The sequence below is a fragment of the Gossypium hirsutum genome, chromosome D06 (assembly GCF_007990345.1).
Source record: "Gossypium hirsutum isolate 1008001.06 chromosome D06, Gossypium_hirsutum_v2.1, whole genome shotgun sequence".
Classification (NCBI taxonomy): Eukaryota; Viridiplantae; Streptophyta; class Magnoliopsida; order Malvales; family Malvaceae; genus Gossypium; species Gossypium hirsutum.
The window spans coordinates 37,596,118-37,617,931 of NC_053442.1; the positions used below are offsets into that span (position 1 = coordinate 37,596,118).

The following is a 21,814-nucleotide window of genomic DNA, read 5'->3' on the forward strand; positions in this document are numbered from 1 at the left end:
ACACACAAAATAATATTAAAATATTTTTCCGACTCAGATTTGTGGTCCCAAAACCACTACGTCTGATTAGTGTCGAAATCGGGTTGTTACAGGCAACATTACAAAATAATTTCAAATAACTTACTTTAGTACGTAATTTACATTTTCCTACATTTAAAAAAAAAAGAAGATTGGAAATTGAAACATAAAAATTACAACAGAACATAAATGATGAATTACATTTTGTTCAAGACCGACAACATCGTGTCTTACAAATTGAAAAAGACCATGTTTAACGGCAACACGAGCAAGTTTTTAAATACTAATAGAACAAAATTAAATGATGAATTTGATTTTGTTCCAGATCGATACCATTGTGTCTTACAAATTGAAAAGGACCATGTTTAATGGCAACACGAGTAAGTTTCTCAGTACTAATATTTGAGATAATCTCACCCGTAGTATTCAACTGGGATTCTATTAGAACCTTTAAACATCCCCCTGACCCAGAAAATCCCAGATAATACCACTCGTTGGCTGCATAACCAATTTGAACTTGTTATCACCCTATCACATCCAACGGAAAGACCTACATAACCAATTTGAACCCGTTACCGCATAAATCACTAGCAACCGAGACCCCTATTGTTATTTGAAACCGTCACTGCATATGAAATTAAGGAATCAAATCTACACTCCCAAAAAGTGTTGGAATATTTTCAAATATTTATACTCTTCCAATAACTATAAATGAATGAGTGTAATTAATCAAAACATAAATCTTTTAATTATTGGTCAAAAGTTATATCATTTGATTTTTGAAAAAGAATTATAACTATTCAAATAATATTACTTGAATAGTTATAAAATTAGATGACTAATTATTATTATTTATTTATTCAGAAAGACACCTATTGAAAAATGTCTTTACGAAGAGACATGAAAATTCCTATAAATAAGGATGAGATTTCATTTAAAAATCACACCAAAAAAAATTCTAAAATTCTTTCTTTCCTTCCTCCATTTTCTAATATTATTAGATTATTCTATAAAGTATTACTGCAAAAAAATCCTTTTAGAAATTGAATTTCTTGTTATACATTGCTCAGTGCTTAGTGGACTATTGTTGTCAGTGCAAAACACAAATAGTCATTGGCTTCACTGTATACTCGAGGTTAATTTGCTTGAAACCCTTTTGCACACCGAAGATAGGTGGGGGCGAATATAACTTTAAAGATAGTGGCTTGATACACTCCTTGGAGCCTTCTCCTATTTCTTCTTTTTCTATTCAAGTTTCGTTCGTGTGTTCGAGATTTTCCTCACTGGAGATTTGTATTAACAAAAAGGACCATTAAATTTGTCGGTGTCCGAGCTCCACTGGACCACTATTAAATAAAACATACCTTCAAATTATAAAATTTTCTAAATAAACAGAAAAAAAATCGATCCTGATCTCCATGTTTTCTTAATAATAAACATTTCTCTCTTCTCTCCTTTACAACTAATCAAAAAATTTTCTCCCTCCCCAAAATCTTGATCTTCACCTTACACAGATATTTCATCAGGGGCATGAGTATATATAGCTTTTTGGTGACGTCATTTTTTCGTATTCTCCCCTCGGAATACATGATATTGGTAACGTCAAAACCATTGATGCGATCTAAAAAAATATTTTTATGCGCTGTAATCAATTATTAGGTGAAAGTGCACCTATGTTTAGATACATGATTTTCAAAGTAGGTAATTTTCGTAAATAAAAAAAATTTGGGTACCTAAGTGTTTATTTATAGAAGAAGGAATTTTTTAATAATTGTGTTGAGAATTAAGCTAAAAGTATAGATGGATAAAAGCTTTAATTGTCTGGTCGTGGAAACAGCTTACATGTAAGAAAACTATTGGCAGCGCTGACATGGCAAAAGAGATTTTATAAACAGAAGCAGAGAAAAGCTTAAACCAAAAGAATAAAATGAAACCGAAGGAAACAAAAAAAAGGTAGAAAAGAAAAATCAAACAAACAAAAATAATTCATCCTTCTCGACTTGTTAAAAGTTTATAATCTTAAGACTAAGAGGTCTGCAAAATTTCGGTTTCCGCAGAGAGAGGGAGAGAGAGGGGGGGGGGGAGGGAGGGAGAGCATTAACGTTTTTTCCCCGTTAATGGCGGTTACTTGGTTTCGCTGCGGCCACTGAAAACGGTATGTGTAATCTTTTTCTTTTCTTGTAGATCTAATTGATTATTTTTTAGATCAAATTATGCAATACTTTGAATCTGGGGTTTTGGCTTTGGATCCTAAGTTGTTATGTTTCTTAGGGAGGTCCCTTCATTTGGTCGTTTTGTTGATGAAATGTCGGGAATGAGAACTGTTTGGAACCTTCGAAAATTGAAAACTTAGTGGCTGCTTTACTCGGAAAATTGAAAACTTAGTGGCTGATTAACTTTTCTTTTTCGCTTTATTTATTTCCATTTTGCTATCGTAACTACAATCCATGAGGTCCGAAAAATGGGAACAAAACAGAAAAAAAGAAAGGAGAAAAATATCATGACTCATGAAGGCTGAACTGAAATTATTGTATTTTGAGTTGAATTAGTCTTGTTTTTTAGTCTTATGATAGGTCAAAATGGAACAAAATAATGTTTGGTTCTTGCAAATGTGTGGGTTGAAAAATATAAATTCTACTTCATCTTTTGGCTAATTTATTAGCTTCTAATGGCCTTTTGCAACATCTTGCACTTTTTATGGAATATCTCTAGGCAGTGCAATAGGGGAAGTGAAGCGGTTAATTGGAGGTCAAAATGATATTTGGTGGTTATAATTTAGTAAGATGTTTGAATATTTTAGGTTGAGCCTTTGCTTGATGTTAAGGGTAAATGAGGAACAATTTTCTAATCTAATGGTTAAGTACTTAGGTTCGTTACCACCTTCATAGCCTAAGCCTAACCATTGCATTCAAAATTTTTACCTCTCCCTTCTTTTCCATCCCATCCTTCCACTTAGCAAAACTTGAATTGTATTTTAGGCAATTTCTTGACACAGTAAGCTGAGATTTTTAAAGATAGTCTGGTTAAATGTTCAGTTTCAGTAAAACCAGTGAGATTGTTCTTTCCAGATCTTTTAGTCTATGCAATTACTTTTGCACCTTTTTCCAGGTTCTCGTTTTTTATCTACTCAGATACAGTCATAAGTAGGGGCTTTGGCTGCTTAATATTAAGCAATATGAGCATAATTACGATGTTAGATTTTGTTCTGATCAGTGTAGAGTACTTCCATGATCACAGTTCTAGGCTTAGAGACTCGAGATATTGGGTTTCTATGATTGGAAATGCTGTGTATTAAGAATCCTTCTCCAATTATCTGCCTAAAAGTGTCTTATTCACTGATGAGTTATTGTTTTTACATCACCAAAGTTTTGGCTTGGTTTGATTTGACCTAAACCTTAAGTGTTTGTAATTTTTGTTTGTTTTCTTAAGTTTTAACCAGTAAATGTTTTGATCTTTATGCAGGAAAATTAACTCGTGTCTAAAAATCCCTGAACTGGAGGTAAGGCAAGAATAGAAGCTATTGAACCTAAATTAAGGCTGTTGTTATTAAAAAAGTTGATTGTCTTGTATGTCTTAGGTGAAATTATAGTCTTTCACTGGACAAATTAAAGCATTCAAAATTCAGCGACCAAGTTCAGGGGGTGATTTGCCCCAAACTGGGGAGTACTCTTTTCCTGTTGCCCGGAGGGTGAACTCTGCCAGTGCCATGATGATGGGAGATGACGTTGAGAATGGTAATTTGGGGCCTTACCTAGATAGGCCAAGGACATTTCCGAACATGCGTAGTAAACCATATACCCCCTTGGTAAGGACATTATGTTTGTCTCAGTTTTGTATGCAGTTTGTTAGTTGTAGATGAGTGCGCATTTGGATATTTTGGCCTTGATGTCTCTTTTTGTTCTCATTTTCCTTTTTGTTGTTTTAGGAATTTGTTCTGATCCTGCATTTGTTGTTACAAGTACCTGGTTATAAACTACTTTTGAAAAAGGGGAATTAATTCCTATTGGGCAGATCATTTTTCTCATTGTCAATTTGTAGTTGCATCGTAATAATTTATTATTGCTATAGATTAAGTGTATTTTAGCTATATACACAATTAGTGAGCGGAGATGCTTGATTTAGAACTCTATATGTTTCAGGAATTGTTTGAAGGCTACCTTGGTGAGACTGCTCATTCTAATATTTCTTTTCTAGATCAATTGGTATATCAAGTACTTGTTATGAAGTCCACAAAATACATCCTGACTTTTTGTTTTTCATTTGGCCACATTTTTCCTTCTCAATTGCAGTTAAGATTCTTGTCTATTATCTTGGCTTATGTGTGTCCATCTGTTGGTTTTGGTGTTATGGTGTTTATAATAGTTGTGCTTCTATTGAACTTAAAATGGAAAAATATGGTTAGCATTAAAAAAAGGAAAGAAGCTTAGCATGATCTTCACAGAGACTGCTGAATTGATGTGAATGGTAGTTTGACTTGTACTGGCAAAGTTAATAGAGACCCACAGCTGAATATTTTAGTCAAGGAAATAAGGAGTGATGTGGATCCTATGGAGAATTCTTTTCTTTTTCATTTCTATTGTCTTGCCTAGCTAAGCATATTTTTTATCTCTCTCTCTCTTTCCTCTTGGCTCATGAGACACTCTTTTTCCTCTTATTGTGTGTTCATTGATTAATTCCTATTCTCAAAAAAGAAAAAAAAAAAAGAGACTAATTCCTTTCTGCAGATTTTTCGAATTCTCAGGGGAATTAATGTTCGTGTTCTTGTTATACTTCTCTTTTTGGGCTTCGGATATGTCTTTTACATTGGAGCAAGTACTTCTCCAATCATTGTTTTTGTCTTCTCAGTTTGCATTGTCAGCTTCCTTTTGTCAATTTATCTTACAAAGTGGGTCCTTTCCAAGGATGAAGGGCCTCCAGAGATGGCTCAGGTAGTTTTTTTTTAGGGTAAAATCAACTTTCATAAAGTCAAATATCAAGCTTTCTTTATGCTCTTGGAAAAATTGTATTAAATGCTTCTCCAGAAACTTTTTAATTACTAATTGAATGTTTTATTCTCAATGCTTGTTAATTTTGTTACAATTTTACTGCTTTAATGTACATCAGTCATATCTAACGACCGTTAGAGTTTCATGTAAGGCTTGATAAGAATATTGATGATAGAGGACACTTTTTTTTTTACATCAATTAAACTCTAGCCTCTTAATCTAATCTGTACAGAAAGTTTTCAGAAAGATTTTTGCAATTGAATAGCATGCATAGATCTAGGAAAAAGTATGCTTTCTAGTTTATTCATTGTCGGCATTGGGAACAAGAAGAAATTCGTAAGGCTAAGAACTCCATGCTTTCTCACTACTTTGTCACATACATATCTTGATAAAAGAGGAGCCTCCTCCCCCCCCCCTATTGTTTTTCATTTTCTTGTTAACCCTTAAAATGCAACTAATAACTTTCTATTTGTTAGCAATCTCGTCATTCACTTGTATCAAGCTTATCTTTTTTGTTTCTAGATATCTGAGGCTATACGTGATGGAGCAGAAGGATTCTTCAAGACACAGTATGGTACTATCTCCAAGATGGCAGTGTTGCTAGCACTAGTGATCCTTAGCATATATTTGTTTCGAAATACAACTCCTCAACAAGAATCCTCAGGCTTAGGAAGGTTGAGATATATATGAACATTATGTAAAATAGCATTCGACTTCTTTTTCTTTACCCTTGTGACAAATATGATTTTGTGCAGGGCAACATCTGCATGTATCACTGTTGCTGCATTTCTATTGGGGGCTCTATGTTCAGGTGTCGCTGGGTATGTTGGGATGTGGGTATCAGTTCGTGCAAATGTTCGAGTCTCTAGTGCTGCAAGACGGTCAGCTAGGGAAGCATTGCAGGTTGTATCCTTTTAAATTTCTTTTTTTTTTCTTGGATGCTTGTGGATTTGAGTGCTAAGTGCAGACATAACATGCAGATAGCTGTCCGTGCTGGTGGTTTTTCTGCCTTGGTGGTGGTTGGTATGGCTGTGATTGGTATAGCCATCCTTTATGCAACATTTTATGTTTGGCTAGGAGTGGATTCACCTGGTTCAATGAAGGTTACAGATTGTATGTGATTAATTTCCTTATTCCTTAATTTATTTATATTAATTCACTTTGTGCAGATGGATATTCATTTTACATGGTTCTTACCATTTCCTACGTACGTTGACATATTGAGAAATATTCTTGAATGTTCATGTTCTCTTGTTTAAATGTTGGTTGAGTGTATAGGCATGATTTTCTGTTTCCCCCATATAAATGAAAGTGGGTAGTAGTTAGTTCTCTTGGCTATCTAAGATTGGTAATTGCCTTGCAAATTCATCAAGTGTGATCATTAGTTTAAAGCAGCTATGACTTGGGTTTTAGACTTTGAGTTATATCTGTCAATGATGCGTGGTATGGCTTCTAGCTATTAGGTTTTTGGCTACCTAAAATTTTCTTACTAATGAAGAGAATGGCACATATGAACATTCTATGAATTAATAACAAAATACAATGGAGAAAGTGGCACAGCGTTCCTTAGAATAATTGTTATTATATTCTTGTCAAAGTTAATGATTTGAGTTGCCCTTTCTATTTGAATTAGAGTGACTGAAAGTTTTGTGATTGAAGGTTCTTTATTTAATTATACCAAATATGTCTTTTGGAATCTGTCTCTCATGTTTTCTTTGAAGCTTATTGCTGCATGCATAACATCTTATGTATGATATTGTTGGGTGTTTGTAACATGGTATTCTTGATTTTTGAGGTATTGTTGTTAATTTGTAGTCTTTGCTTTCTGCAAGTACTGTATTTGTTTCCTATGACAGTTCATATTGGTTAACTTTATCTCACATGGTTAACTATTGTTTTCACTTAGAAAGTTCAGGTGCTATGTTGCTTGCAATGCTGAAGTGATCTGTTGTTATGGGCTGGACCTATGTTAGGAAAGGCCTTTAATTTTGATTCTCCAATTAAGGCTTACGTTGCAATTTTATTTCTTTTCCTTAGGTGTCTTGTTTGTGATTTTACTTCAGTTAATTTATTTTTGTTTTAGAATAGGTTACCTATTTATGTAACAAGATTGGTCCTTTTTAAGGGACATATGGAATAATAAACCTTAAGCAAAATTTCTATCAAAAAACCCTTGAGAGATTTGGGTCTCTCTCTTATGAGTCCTAAGGTTTTAGTCTCTTTTTATGAGCTGAAAGGTTTCAGTCTCCTTTGATGAGCTGAACTATCAATCCTAAACACATGGTCGTAACAATTTGGTATCAAGAGCCAATGATCCTTAGCAATGGTAGAACAATGGTTGACAAAGTGGCGAGTAAAAATATGTAAGGAGTTTGAGCATATGCAGGCAAAGATAGAACAAATGCTTGATTGTAAGTTGCAGCATGTTGATGAAATTATTGCTGAAACCAAAACCCAAGTGTTTAATCAAATGCATGAAGAAATAGATAAAATGGTGGTAAAAAGGTTGGTAACTTTATGGTAGACCCTCTAATTGAAGAAAACCAAACCATGGAAGCTTCTATCAATCTCTCTTCCGTATCAAACCCTCCTAAATCCATGTTGACAAAAACCATGGCAGTCACAACCAACTTTGATCCTATGTGTTATTCATTAACCCCTTCTAAACTCATGTCCAGTAAACTGCCTATTTCTTTAAACTTGATTTGAAAAACCTCCAAGTGTATATCAAAAAAGTTTAATGGGTCTAAACTTGCTGGATTACCCAGTGAAATGGATTTTTTTTTTTTTTTACTAAAAACATGCTTGAGTTTATGGGAGTTGCCAGTTGAGAAAGCTTAATTGGGTTACTTTCGAAAATTGTGAATGTTGGTTAGACGTTTGAAGAGATCCATTCAATGGTGCTCATAAATGTAAATAAGTTGGTGGAGGTCCATGACCCCTATTGATTTCTATTGTTTGTAATGCGAAGGAATAATGGTGTGGTAGTGGTCGGTTTAGCTAATACAATTATCTTTGATTCAACTACAATGATGATTTTCAGGATGTGTGAGCACTGTATAAATATCATTCACCCTTGAGAAAGGCAGCATTGGCCAAGTGTATCTGACTTTGTGAGTGTGAGAACAAACTCTTTCTCTAATGTTATGTGCCAAACCTATGTCAGCAAAGACCATTAATTTCCATTTTCTAACTAAGGATTATGTTGTAGGTTTATTTCATTCCTTAGGTTTTTTAGTTTTGATTTTATTTAATTTTGTTCCTGTTGGTTTCCTATTTATGAAACAAGGCTGGCCCTTGGTTAAAGGGACAAATGGAATAATGAACCCTAAGCAGAATTTGTATTAAAAAAACCCTAAAGAGATGTGGGTCTCTCTCTAACGAGTCCTAAAGTTTCAGTCTCCCTATGATGAGCTGAGATATCAAATCACACTATATATATGCTTGTATGCAAACATGACTATATTTGGACTGTGGCTGTTGATTCTTTGTTCACCTTAAACTAGCATTACATGGGTTTTAGAAGCAATAGTACTAGTGACTCCCTTGATCAATATTGTTTATTTCTTTCAGTGCCTCTTCTTCTTGTGGGATATGGTTTTGGGGCTTCATTTGTTGCCCTGTTTGCTCAGTTGGGTGGTGGAATATATACAAAAGCAGCTGATGTTGGGGCAGATCTTGTGGGAAAAGTGGAACAAGGAATACCTGAAGATGATCCTAGAAACCCGGCTGTAATTGCAGATTTGGTATTGAATTTGAACTTCATGGAGTTCTTTATTTGAATTGATGCTTAAGATATAATTAATCATTTGGAGTCCGAAGTAACACGGTTTTATTCTCTTCATCTTATTTGTTTAGTTTTGAGTTGAAAATGAGTACGTAAAGCTTGTGCATATTTTGTCTAATTTCCTATTTTAGACAATGAATTTGTTCATTTATGAACTGGACTGAAGGTTTATGGTTGTAGGAGTTGACTATAGGGGATTTAGTTGGAAGAAAATTTTTGAAGTATTTTAAAAGCAATTGCAATTTTGTTAAACATTTTATTATGATAGCAGAACTCTGGGGGATATGTTTCTACTTGACCTTGCACATAATTATTAAAGCCTTTCTCGGATTCAAATACACACGCATTTGAGAGAGAAAGCAGAAAACTTATATTTTAATTTTTATTTTTAGAAGTTTATATTTCTTTACCATAAAAAATTTGAACCTTCTAGATTTTGTGGAAACTGAAGTAATCCATCTGAAGATTTTGTTAATAAAAAAATTATTGGTTGAAAGTTCAATCAGGGACGTGGCTGAAAATATATACTGCAAATCAGTATTGGAAAGCGTGATCAAATTTACAGCCATGATGATTCTTCTTTATCTTTATATTTTATGTTTAAGTTTTCACACATTTTATCTTGGTGGAAATGTTTGTTACTTGTATCTTTCGTTTTGTACTGAAGGTTGGAGACAATGTTGGTGATTGTGCTGCTCGAGGTGCAGATCTTTTTGAAAGCATTGCAGCAGAGATAATTAGTGCCATGATACTTGGTGGAACAATGGCTCAGCATTGTAAAATTGAAGGCGAGTTCAAGTTCCCCCTCATTTTTAATGGAATTGTAACATATTTATACTGTTGCATCTTGTGAATGTCCTATTAACTACAACAATTTACAACTGCAAAAATATAATTTTATCTTGTTTTAATAAATTTACCACGAATCAAGATGACAGTTAAAACCTTCCTGACCAGTTCAAGGAAGCCAAAATTTGCAGTTTGATGAGATAAAGAGGCATTCTTGTGTCCTGATGTTTCGTTTTGTTATTGTAGTTAAGTGAGGTTTGAAAGAGGGTTGTAAAAGTGCATGACTAGTGTTATTTGGCTCTTACCTAATGTTAAAGACAAACTTGAAATGCCTCTTAACTGGAAGCGATCAGGCATCTCTACTCTTGGTTACTAATGTTTTATGACTGCTGTAGTTTTCAAACGAACCTTGTTAACAAATAGGTATGAAAGAAGTTTATACCTCTATGGTGTTAGAACTAAGTTTGTTAGTTCTGAGAGTATGTCCATTGGTTGTAGTTAATAGTAAGGGTTCAGACCTGCAAAAATGTAACTAAGTGACGGTATGAAAAACATTTCATGTTGAGTTGTTAGCTTGGTTTTGTTTCAGTTTATTTTTCTCTGGTTTTGGCATATTCTTTGTATTGAGTGTGTTCTTTTGGTGTGGCCTCATCTTTGATATTTATGCAGACCCGTCTGGCTTCATCCTGTTTCCTCTTGTTGTGCACTCATTTGACCTGGTGGTATCATCAATTGGAATACTTTCAATTAGGGGTACACGTGACTCCAATGTGAAAGTTCCATTAGAGGATCCAATGACAATCCTTCAGAAAGGATATTCTGTTACAATAATTTTGGCTGTTCTGACATTTTTTGGGGTAATATATCATCTATAACTGGAGCATAATGCAATATTTTTTTCTGTCTTCTCTCATGAAGTATTGAAATCTTGCCATTTACATTCCTTTGTTTTGATTGAAAGCTTATTCATGTCTTGTACTTCTTTGAAATGATTGCAGTCTACTCGGTGGTTGCTTTATACTGAACAAGCACCTTCTGCATGGTTAAACTTTTCCTTATGTGGGTTAGTTGGTATTATTACAGCGTATGTTTTTGTCTGGATAACCAAATATTACACTGACTACAAGCATGAGCCTGTACGCACATTAGCGCTTTCTAGCTCTACAGGACATGGGACTAACATTATTGCTGGAGTCAGCTTGGGCCTGGAATCGACAGCAATTCCTGTTCTTGTGATAAGTGTATCTATTATTTCTGCTTTTTGGCTGGGTCACACCTCAGGGCTTGTGGACGAAACAGGAACTCCAACTGGTGGGCTGTTTGGCACAGCTGTAGCTACAATGGGAATGCTCAGCACTGCTGCCTATATTCTAACCATGGATATGTTTGGTCCGATAGCTGATAATGCTGGTGGAATTGTAGAGATGAGTCAGCAGGTGCTATATGGCTGATCCTCTAGATTTCACTGTATATTACAGTTCTTCTTTTTGGATTATTTAAGTTGGCTGTTGATGCCTTGTACAGCCAGAGAGTGTGCGAGAGATTACTGATGTTCTTGATGCTGTCGGGAACACCACAAAAGCTACCACCAAGGGTTTTGCCATTGGATCTGCAGCACTTGCTTCTTTTCTTCTGTTTAGTGCATATATGGATGAGGTTTCATCTTTTGCACGTGAACCTTTTAAACAGGTCTGTGTTACTATACTATGCTTTAATGAAAGACTGTATGGTTTACCACTCACTTCCTACTAATGTTTTACTTAGGAATTAAAAAAAAAGAAGCAATGATTGAGTAATTTACTAAAGAAAAATGTGTGGTTTTACTTGTAACCACAGTAATTGTGCTTGAATTGGTGCTTCTGAGAATGGTAAAAAATGATGAGAACATGTAAAAAAGTGGCAACAAATGGAGCCTGAAGCTGTTACTGCGCAATGTCTTTCAATATTTGTCTAACATTTGTAGTTTGAATGATCTTTCAGGTTGATATTGCCATTCCTGAGGTTTTTATTGGTGGATTGTTGGGTTCCATGCTTATATTCCTATTTAGTGCATGGGCCTGTGCTGCTGTTGGCCGAACTGCTCAGGAGGTTGTTAAGGAAGTGAGAAGACAATTTATTGAGAGGCCGGGTATCATGGTGGGTCTAAGGTTTCAATTGCCTTTCACAGTGTGTACTTTAACCGTTAGCTTTTCTTTTGTATTTGAACAAAAAGCAGTAGAGAAATTTAAAAATATTTCTTATCTGGATAGAAGAATTATGAGAGAAGTGACAAGAAGAGAAAAAAGATACAGTTGCAGTCTTTGTTCCATAATCCACTTTTAAAGTTTCTTTCCAAAAGTATAAAGATGTGAAAAGAGATTTAAAACTATTCATATTTCTTATCATTAATCTGACACAAACAAATTTAGAGTAATTAAGTGTTGCTTTAAATCATGTTGTTTCTTTTCTATAATTTATCTATCTTGTGTGAATATTTATGCTTTATTTTTTCTGACATACTTACTGCAGGACTACAAGGAGAAACCAGATTATGGTCGCTGTGTTGCTATTGTGGCTTCTGCATCTCTGAGGGAAATGATAAAACCTGGTGCTTTGGCTATAGTATCACCAATTGTAGTTGGTACGTCAATTGCTCTTTGCTGATTATAATTATTATTTTTGCTATTATTGACTTTTTGATATTCTGGGGTTGTTTGTTCATTTATCTTATTAATCCTTCATTTCTTTCTGATTTTTTCTTTTTAAGTTTTTTTTTTCTTTCCTAGTGTTAATTTTCAAGAATGTAAATTATATTTTACCAAGAGAATTTAGGAGATTAGATGTCTAAAGCGGTTTCTCTGATTTTCTATTGAGTTTAGTATATTTTTAGAATCTAAGCACATACAATATTGTAATAATTTGCAGGTTTTCTATTTCGAGTTTTGGGACACTATACTGGGCATCCTCTCCTCGGAGCAAAAGTAGTAGCTGCTTTGTTGATGTTTGCAACAGTTTCTGGTATTTTAATGGCTCTGTTTCTAAACACAGCTGGTGGTGCCTGGGATAATGCAAAGAAGTTTATTGAGACTGGAGCCCTTGGTGGCAAAGGCAGCGAATCTCATAAAGCAGCAATTACTGGAGATACGTAAGTTTGTTTTTTCCTTTTCTTATATTCCTGTTCCTTAATAACTGTAGGATTGTGTTGCCCCAACTCTTCATGTTTCTTGAAGTTGTCTGATACTCATGCCCAATAATATGGTATAGTGATATGACCTCCAAGTATCTTTCAAATAATAATAAAAAGAAAATGATAATTGGAATGTATGGGATTGCAGAGTGGGAGATCCATTCAAAGACACAGTTGGACCATCACTTCATGTGCTCATAAAAATGCTTGCTACCATAACACTTGTAATGGCGCCAGTGTTTCTCTGAGACTTTCGTTTGTTTATATATATATATTTGATGGAGAGTTGAGTAGCAGGCTGCATACCAACATACAGGCACCCATCACCGAGTTATTGTTAGGGTATTACTATTTTGCACATACACAACAGATTGATTGATAGATAGGTAGATAGGTATTTGATGTCTATCATGGCCGTGGCTGCCTGTCTCAATTGATAGCCTCACTAAATCATTTTCTATCTGAAACAATAAGAGGTGTTTATAGAGTGCAGTGCAGTGCACATTTAGTATTTCAGTTAAACGTTTGTACTTTGATATTCCATTTTCAAGTTTTTAATGCATTTCTTAACTTTTACCCTCAAACTGTTGACAACGGTTTTGTATTTGAGGCTTAAACATAAATTCATAATTGGGTACCTAAATTTGTATAAGGTCGATTTAGCTAGTCCAATGCTTAACTGTAATGACGTGGCATTTACCATTACTTAACTGTCACGTCAGAATTTCCTTTTTTTTTAAATTGAATTAAAATAATCGGTATGAAAATTGACATGGTTTAGTATTGTTCAATTAAGTCACATCAGCGGTATTTATGTGACGTCGAGGTTAATTTAATATTAAATATTGAAAATGTGTTTTCGAAAAGTAACTGAAAAAGTTATTTGAGTTATCAAAAAATTGGAGAACTTTAAAATGTTTATTTTAAATATTTAAAATAAAATAAGTTATTTTAAATAGTATTATACTATGATATGTGAAATAAAAATTTTAAATAACTTTTTAAGTAAATAATTAATTTGTTTCTAAATTTAAAATATATATTTTAGATTGGATACGAAAGTAACACTTACAATTAATAATATAAAGTATTTAGATATTAAAACTTCAACTTAAATTATAATAGAAATATACTCATAATTTATAATAATATATTATTAATATTATAACATAGGAAATAGAACACTTAAATATTTTAAGGAATTAATATAAATTATTTGCAACCTTTAATTTTAATATGTTAATTGTATATATGATTTTATAGTTTATAACATTGCACCTAAACGAGCTTTTAAAAAGTTTAAAGTTAGAATTTTTCGCTTGATTTAAAAAGCAATGTTAAATAAAGTTTTGATCTATTAAGATAATTTGGTTGATGAAAAAAATAGGAAAATAGAAAATGGAATATGAGCAATAAAACATGAAAATAAATTCCTCTTTATCAAATAGAATCTAAATAGTTGTTTTTCTTTAGCTAAATAGTCTTAGAAGTCCTTGAATTTTTTTTAAAAAACTAATTAAGTTTTATACTTTTTTTTTTGCACTCAATTGAGTTATTAAAGGTTAAAATTACAATTAATTAAGTCCTTTTGGTCATTAAAAATAACAATATGCCTTTACAAAGTAAAAACATCTATTTTTTCTAGGTGTTTTCACCACATAGCATGCCAAGATTGTGTTATGGCATAGAATGGATCGTAAAAGTACCTGCTATGACATCGAATGCATCGCAATCCTCTCGACGTCTAGCCGCATAAACCAATGCTAGCTGTCTAGCCTTAGTCTTGGTTGGGTTCTGACCTGGTGCTCTTTGACCACGACCTACAGTACCTGTCGCACCTATTGCGACTCCAGAACCACCATTCCTACCTTGCTCACGACCTTTATAAGGTAACTGCCCAAAACCCTGACTCTGAGTCACAGCTTGCATTTGACCAACTGGACGTGGGCAATCCTTCACTTTGTGCTCTATAGATCCACATCTCAAACATGCACCCATCTTTTTCCAACACTCACCCAGATGACGTTTATCACAGAACCCACAAATCGGGATTATCCCTAATCCTGGTGTGCCTCCAACATTACCCCTATAACATTCTACTGTGGTCTGCCCTCCTTGGCTCACTTCAAAGGTCACAAAACTGAGCCATTAGGACCTGAATCACTCTTTGTAACCCCTCAAATCGGGCCTAAACATTACAGCCCAATCCAAACAATTACATGGGCCATAGAAATGGCAAAAACCTTGAGTTGAAAAAAAAATGGATCTAATATTTGAAAACACGCTTTAATATTCCCTTTTTATACGTTGTAGTAAAAACATTACTTCGAAGGAAGACTTATCATTGTAAAATATTGTTTTGATCATAAAAAAATATTTGATTAATTGAGTTTGCGGAAAGCGAATTTTATTAAGAAAACCATTAAAATGTTTAATCCATATAAAAAAGTTCATGCAAAAACATTCAATGTTCATTATTTTAAAAACAAAATATCTCATGCCACAGTTTAATAATTTTCCACAAAATAAAATCCAAAATATAATCATAAAGTCCATAAAAGTTCCAAATAGTCTTAAAAATCCATAACCAAGAAACCATTATTCTGAGAGCCTCTCTGATGACCGATTTCGAGTCCTAGTTACGAGGATTACCTGAGACACATGAGTAATAAGGGTGAACTTTAAAAAGCTCAGTGTGAGATCGATACAAAATATATACACATATAATATGACATACATTTTAGCACATCGAATAACACATCCAAAACAATATATATACAATTTTCACAGAAATCAATATTACATATAAAAGAACATAATGAGACATGCTTTTGTAACAATGCACATTTTGAAGATTTTCCTACCCATCTTTACTACACACTAATATCGAGTTCCCCAGAAATTGTCCATCCAATAACACACCATTTGTGGACAAGCCACCATATAAATGTCGAAAACGACTACATAGCACATTGTGGACAAGCCATCACATAATTGGCGATAAACGACCACATAATTACAAATAAAACTGCCACATATCTTCTTCCTTTCACAGATTCCACCCCATGCATATGGTATGACCATTTTCTCATTTTAATCAATTCACTAACATGTTGTAAACATGTTTTACACATAGGATCACATATCACATAGTCATATTCATATTTTCATATTCGCATAACGGAATCATAACGATAACAAAGAAGCCATACGTCATATATCATGAGAGTGAGATCTACACATATATCAATATCACATAGATGCAATTTGCACAAACATCATAATCTCATAATATCATCACATCACACAATATACTTTTCAAGAATAATAGATAGGGTCACTTATTTGAGTTTATCATTGATGGGGTTTTCAACCCTCTTTATGAGTATTTAGCGTACCTCGCATAAATAGCTATTAACATGCTAATATAATAAAATAAACAATCATCATGTGAAATAAGTTAAAGACCCCACACCTTATTGTAGATCTAAACCGAATGCTCCCTTTGTAGAGGTCTCGCTTGGATCTAGTCCCAATCACAAATCTAATCACAAGAATATCTCTTTTTAGTCATGATCTAACGAAAGACAAGTCCTTTAATATAAGATTTAATACAGGAAATCTCACCAATACTTTCCCTTAATTTGAACACTTGGATCCATTACTCTCATGATGCCACACTATTGGTTTCCTAGAGGGATTGTTCGGTCCTTCATAACATATGGAGATTGAAAGTTAATCTTGAGAAAGCAATTATAATGGAGTCATTATTTGAGAATGAGGGGGAAAATAAGGAAAGATGATGATTCCATCACTTTGCATAACTTATACTACTAAATAGCACAACAAAATCAGAGATGAATCCCGGAGAAAAGTTTAGAGGTTTAACGGTCTACAAGGGATCGGTGAGATTCGTACACAAGTAGAGTGAAAAAAAATAAAGAATGAGTCAATTGGAATAAAAATGTGAAAGGAATCAGAAATAAGAGGAAAATAGGAGAAAAACCCAAATCCCGATGACAATCGACGTCAACAATGACGGCAATGGTGATAGTCTAACAGCGACGAAGGGTAGTGATCGAAGGAGAAGAAGGAGAAAAGAGAGGTGTGAATGGTAGTGAAGTAGTGGTGCAACTAAGGCTCATGGTGGAGGAATGGAAGCAAAGATGAAGAGAAATGGTGGTGGTTGCCAAAATGAGAGAAAATGGTGAAGGAAAAGAGAAGAAAAGAGAAAGTAGGAGGAAATGAGGGTTGTGGACAATTTGGGAGGCTTTTGAGGTGGTCAACATATTTGTTTTGGCAAGAAAATAGTGTAAGGAAGGAGAGGGAACAAATGAGCAAAAAGGGGGATGTGTCTCACAACTTATGGCAAGTTTGACTTGCTAAAGGAGGAAAGGAATTTGCATAAGTCAACAAAGGAGTGGACGGTTGGTATCTATTGTGCACTTGGGAATTGTCCCAAAAATATAAAAATAAAACAAGGGAGCAAGGGGATTCGAACTAGGGACCTCTAGGATAGTTAGGGAGCTTCCTACCACTAAGCCACAACACTTCCTTGTTTTCACTATTGCGCAATTAGTTTAAAACTTAGGAGATGACAGTATCACTCTTGTATAATTAATTGAAAAGTGGGATGTGACACTCTTACTCTGGGCCCTATCATTATCGCATTTATCTTTTTCTACATGCTTAATTTCATCCACAATCTTAGTCTTTTCCACTAAGGTCTCAAACACCCTCTCTTGGTATGGTGCCACCTGAATCTTAAGACTATACCTCAGCTCATTCTTGAATCGTAGGCTCTTATCCTTCTCAGTAGCCACCATACTCAGAGCATAACGACTTAACCTCAGAAATTTAGCCTCATACTCGGCCAAAGTCCTATCACTTTATGTCAACTTAATAAACTCTAGTCTGTGGGACTCAACATACCTTGTACTCACATAATTTGTATGGAAAGCCTCTTGAAAATACTCCCAAGTCAGATGCTCTACCTGAGTACCTCTTACTATAGATTGCAACTATCAATAAGCCTCATCTCTCAGCAGAGGCACTGTACCTTTCAACTTTTGTTCTGGGGTACAATCCATATCCTATAGAATTCTTTCTATAGCCTCTATCCAATACTCGACTACAAATAGGGTTGTCCTAGCTACACCCCTGAATATCTCAGCCCTATTGGCCTAAAGCCTCTCAATCACAGACCAACGACCATCCAATCCAGTCTGAGTTCCAGCAACCTTCTGAAGTACTCTTAACATGGCATGGAACAGTGCATCATCATCCCTATCATAACCTCTACCTCTAGTGACAGATGAATTCTCTCCATTATCAGCCTCAAGATTTGGAGTATCATCCTGAGCTATAGGCAACTCAACTTGAGTAGCTCGACACGACCTACCTTGGGGTCATCCACCTCAGGTGCTCATAATGAATTCCCAGAAGTATAGAGTCTAGTATATATCTACAGTTTTAAAAAGTACAGTAGTTAGTTAGGGACGACATCAGAGTCTTAAAATTATTTTGAAAACACCATAAAATATTTGTGGCATGGTACTTAACAAAACCTCTTTTAAAATTTGTATGCAAACCTTATTAATCCCACAGTCTGAGTTTAAAATTTGAGCTCTGATACCACCAAATGTAACCTCCCCAACCCGGCCCAAATATTTTGGCCGAACCATTAAAGTTATATTAGCCACTGAGATGGCTTAGTAAATCATTTAGGTTTCGTAAAAAAAGTTAAACAGTAAAAGTCTCAATAATTCTTATAAGAAGTCATCACTATTTTAAAAAAGGGTACCGAAACTTATTAAAGAACCGAAATGTTTTAGGTATTTTATTAAAATTTGAAAATTTTAAACAAAATGTATTTGTAGGATTTTGGTATATATATTAAATCTCTTTACAGAATTGGTGTGTATCACTTTTAGAAAACAATTTTGTTTTTGTTTAAAAGTCAAAATTAAAATCTAATTCCTTTTAAGAGAACCTTAGTTTATTTTAATTATTTCATTTATTTAATTTTAATTACAAAACCAATAGGAAAATTCATATTTGTACCAATTAAAAATAATTTAAAGTAACATCTTGAAAATCTTAACTGTAACACCCTTAACCTATCTCTATCGCCATATTAGGGTTACGGAGCATTATCGTACAATCGAAAGCATTTAAACATTTCAACATTAAATATTTAATCACATCATAAACTATTCATTCACATGCACACTGTCCTTAAATTGAGCCCTCGAGGCCCTAAAAATAGCTTAGAAGAAATTTGGGACCAATTTCAAACAAATCAGAAAGTTTAGGAAAAAGATGCAGAATTTACAAAACAGGGATCACACGGCCGTGTGGCCAGGTCGTGTGCCTCAAACGGATGAGACACACGCTCATGTCTCAGGCAGTGTAACTTTTGAACTAGGGATACACAGTCGTGTCCTAGCATGTGTCCTCACATGTGTAACTCTCAGAGTAGGGTTACACGGCTGTGGCACACACCCGTGTGCCAGGCCGTTTAGCTCTCAAAGTTGCCCCACACGCTCGTGTGGCAGGCTGTGTAACTCATTGACTTGGAACCTTAAGAAATTCTCATATGACACACGGCCATGTCGTCAGGCCTTGTGCTTCACATGGCCGAATCACACACCCGTGTCTCAAGCTGTGTGAACCCAAATTTCACCTAAATCAAGCTATTTCATTACCTAACCATGCATGAACATTCAATTCATTTGTACACACTTAAAAAGGGACCTAGACAACATTTTGTGCACATTTAAAAAGGGACCTAGACAACATCCAAATATACGTTAAAATGTCCTTTCAAGATCCTAGATCAACTAACCAATATGTCATTCAAAGGCACCACAATTATAGCAATACAGCATTTACCAAAACATGTGAATATTTCCTAATTCCATGCATAAAGACCTCATTCTATTATGTGGCTAAAACACAACATTATTGACTATTTCCAAGTCAACATCTTGTAGCAAAATGTCATACACACCAATTAGCAAAAAGTGACCAAAAGGACTTGCCTAATCAAGCATTATAAGTCTATCAACCATACTTAAACATCAAGGCACAAACATACCAAATTACCATTTACATATTTATCAAAGCGCCATTATAAACCACCTTATACATGTTAATATTACCATTTCCAAACATAATACCTAATCCAAATATGAACTAAAACATGTCACAAGTAACCATTTTCAAATTATCATTAACATGCCAACAGAACCATATCAACAAGCACTTTAAAGTAACCAAAATCACATAACTTGGTAAGGTATCAAGGTGTACCAAACCAACATAGCTTTCCAAAGCTTACACATACCAAAAACACCATTAACACATGTACCAGAATACCATTAGAAATCACCTTATACATGCCATTATAAACTTTAGCCAAATTACTAAAAAACTATCAAATTATGCACTAGATAGTGTGATAGATCTCCGAAGAACTTCCAACCGGTCGAGCTTTCGATAATCTGTAAAACAAAGGAAAATAATTACGTAAATAACGAATGCTTAGTAAGCTTGTGATACGAGCCAAAGAGGTGACACTCAAGGGGTTGTTTTTCCTTGTGGTCCAATCACTCGAAGCAAGGCACGATAATTAAAATCAAAGATGAATGCTTTTGTCCAAGACTTTGTTGCTACAAATTTAATTCATCATGTGCGTGCCTTTAATATCTACTAACACAAGAAGAAACAAAGTGTTAGAAAGCGTAAGAGAAACAAAAAACGTAGACCTACAACGATCCCTAACTCTAGAGTCAAAGAAAAGCTTTAATAAGAAGAAAACTTAAGAAAGCTCCACCCAATTTAAAAAAAACAAAAATCAGAAACGTTCGGTGTCTTAAGATTTTCAAAAAAAAATTGAAGCTTTAATTATACTTGAGTCAAGAAAAGATGAAGAAAAAGAAATTCGATTTTGGGAAAAATAAAAAATAATAACAATAATAGGAAAAGAAGAAACCTACGTATGAATGGTAGGCAACTTTTTTTTTGCGCTTTTTTTTTGCTCTTTTTGCTTCTTTTTTTTGCTCTTTTTGCTGTTTTTTTAAAGAATAAGAGGAGAATAAACACAAACTTCAAAAAAAAGAGAATCGACGAAACTGATGAAAAGTGTTTTTTGGTATTTTGACTCGTTTCGAATTTGATTTTAGCTTCAAAAATAACACCAAATGGCCTGAAACTGAGACCAACTAATGCGGAACCCCGGATCTAGACACAAGAGAAACACAAATTAGAAATAAAAACGAGAATAAATAAAATTAATTAAATAATAATAAAATGATAGATTTGACCTATCCCTTGGTTAACTTGCAACCAAAAATGCCAATGATTGAGCGGCTCCCTACGAAACCCCTAGAAGAAGAACCTCTAGAAACACCGATGAACGGGAAGAAATTTGAATATTTGTAACTCTGAAATACCCTCGAAAGTAACAAACTCCAAACTAAATAGCAATAGAAGAATCACTCTACTCTCAAAAATTTGCCTCACACAAATTTGGAAGAAAACAAATACTCTCTTTTTTATGTCTCCCCCAATGTGTAGAAAATAAGCCTATTTATAGGCAAATTACAAGAGTAATTGAATCCTAATAAAAACTCTTTAAAGAGTAATTGAATCCTAATAAAACTCTTTAAAATTATCTAAGAAAATAAATAAATAATAACCTAACCAATAAAATTACTTAACTCATAAATGATGTGTCCCAACCAATGAGAATTAAGTAAATAATAATAATAAGATACATAAAAGATTAATCCACCAATTTATGGGCTTTCACTATTCCAAGATTGGTCCAGTGAATTGCATTCCCGTATTTGTCAATGTCACGAACATGATGAATTAAATTTGTAGCAACCAAGTCTTGGACAAAAGCATTCATCTTTGATTTTAATTGTCATGCCTTGCTTTGAGTGATTGGACCACAAGGAAAAACAACCCCTTAAGTGTCACCTCTTTAGCTCATATCAGCTTGTATAAACTTTAAACATAACATACCATTTAAATAATGAAATTTATAGAATAAGTATAAAC

At 34.1% G+C, this 21,814-nt stretch overlaps 1 protein-coding gene across 4 annotated transcripts; it reads left to right on the top strand.

Moving 5' to 3' along the window:
• Positions 1–1,929: 1,929 nt before the first annotated feature.
• Positions 1,930–13,329, top strand: LOC107897013 (pyrophosphate-energized membrane proton pump 3). Of its 4 annotated transcripts, none has more exons than XM_041095819.1 (16): positions 1,930–2,173; positions 3,481–3,517; positions 3,596–3,823; positions 4,743–4,946; positions 5,526–5,677; positions 5,759–5,906; positions 5,984–6,116; positions 8,577–8,749; positions 9,458–9,578; positions 10,249–10,436; positions 10,578–11,015; positions 11,104–11,268; positions 11,560–11,745; positions 12,088–12,199; positions 12,484–12,703; positions 12,894–13,329. In XM_041095819.1, the coding sequence occupies exons 3-16, from the start codon at positions 3,725–3,727 to the stop codon at positions 12,991–12,993; spliced, it is 2,439 nt and encodes an 812-aa protein (XP_040951753.1). In that variant the 5' UTR covers positions 1,930–2,173; positions 3,481–3,517; positions 3,596–3,724; the 3' UTR covers positions 12,994–13,329. The 4 variants fall into 4 exon arrangements, with proteins under 4 accessions (XP_040951753.1, XP_040951754.1, XP_016677830.1 ...); XM_016822341.2 differs by having other exon boundaries at positions 1,931–2,173; positions 11,560–11,715; XM_041095820.1 differs by lacking the exon at positions 4,743–4,946.
• Positions 13,330–21,814: the final 8,485 nt, after the last annotated feature.

Excerpts from the sequence above, each read along its gene's own strand:
- LOC107897013 (XM_041095819.1), top strand. The coding sequence starts at position 3,725 with ATGATGATGGGAGATGACGTTGAGAATGGTAATTTGGGGCCTTACCTA. Across the intron at positions 11,269-11,559 it reads CACGTGAACCTTTTAAACAG|GTTGATATTGCCATTCCTGA; the intron begins GTCTGTGTTACT and ends ATGATCTTTCAG. Across the intron at positions 11,746-12,087 it reads GGTTTCAATTGCCTTTCACA|GACTACAAGGAGAAACCAGA; the intron begins GTGTGTACTTTA and ends TACTTACTGCAG.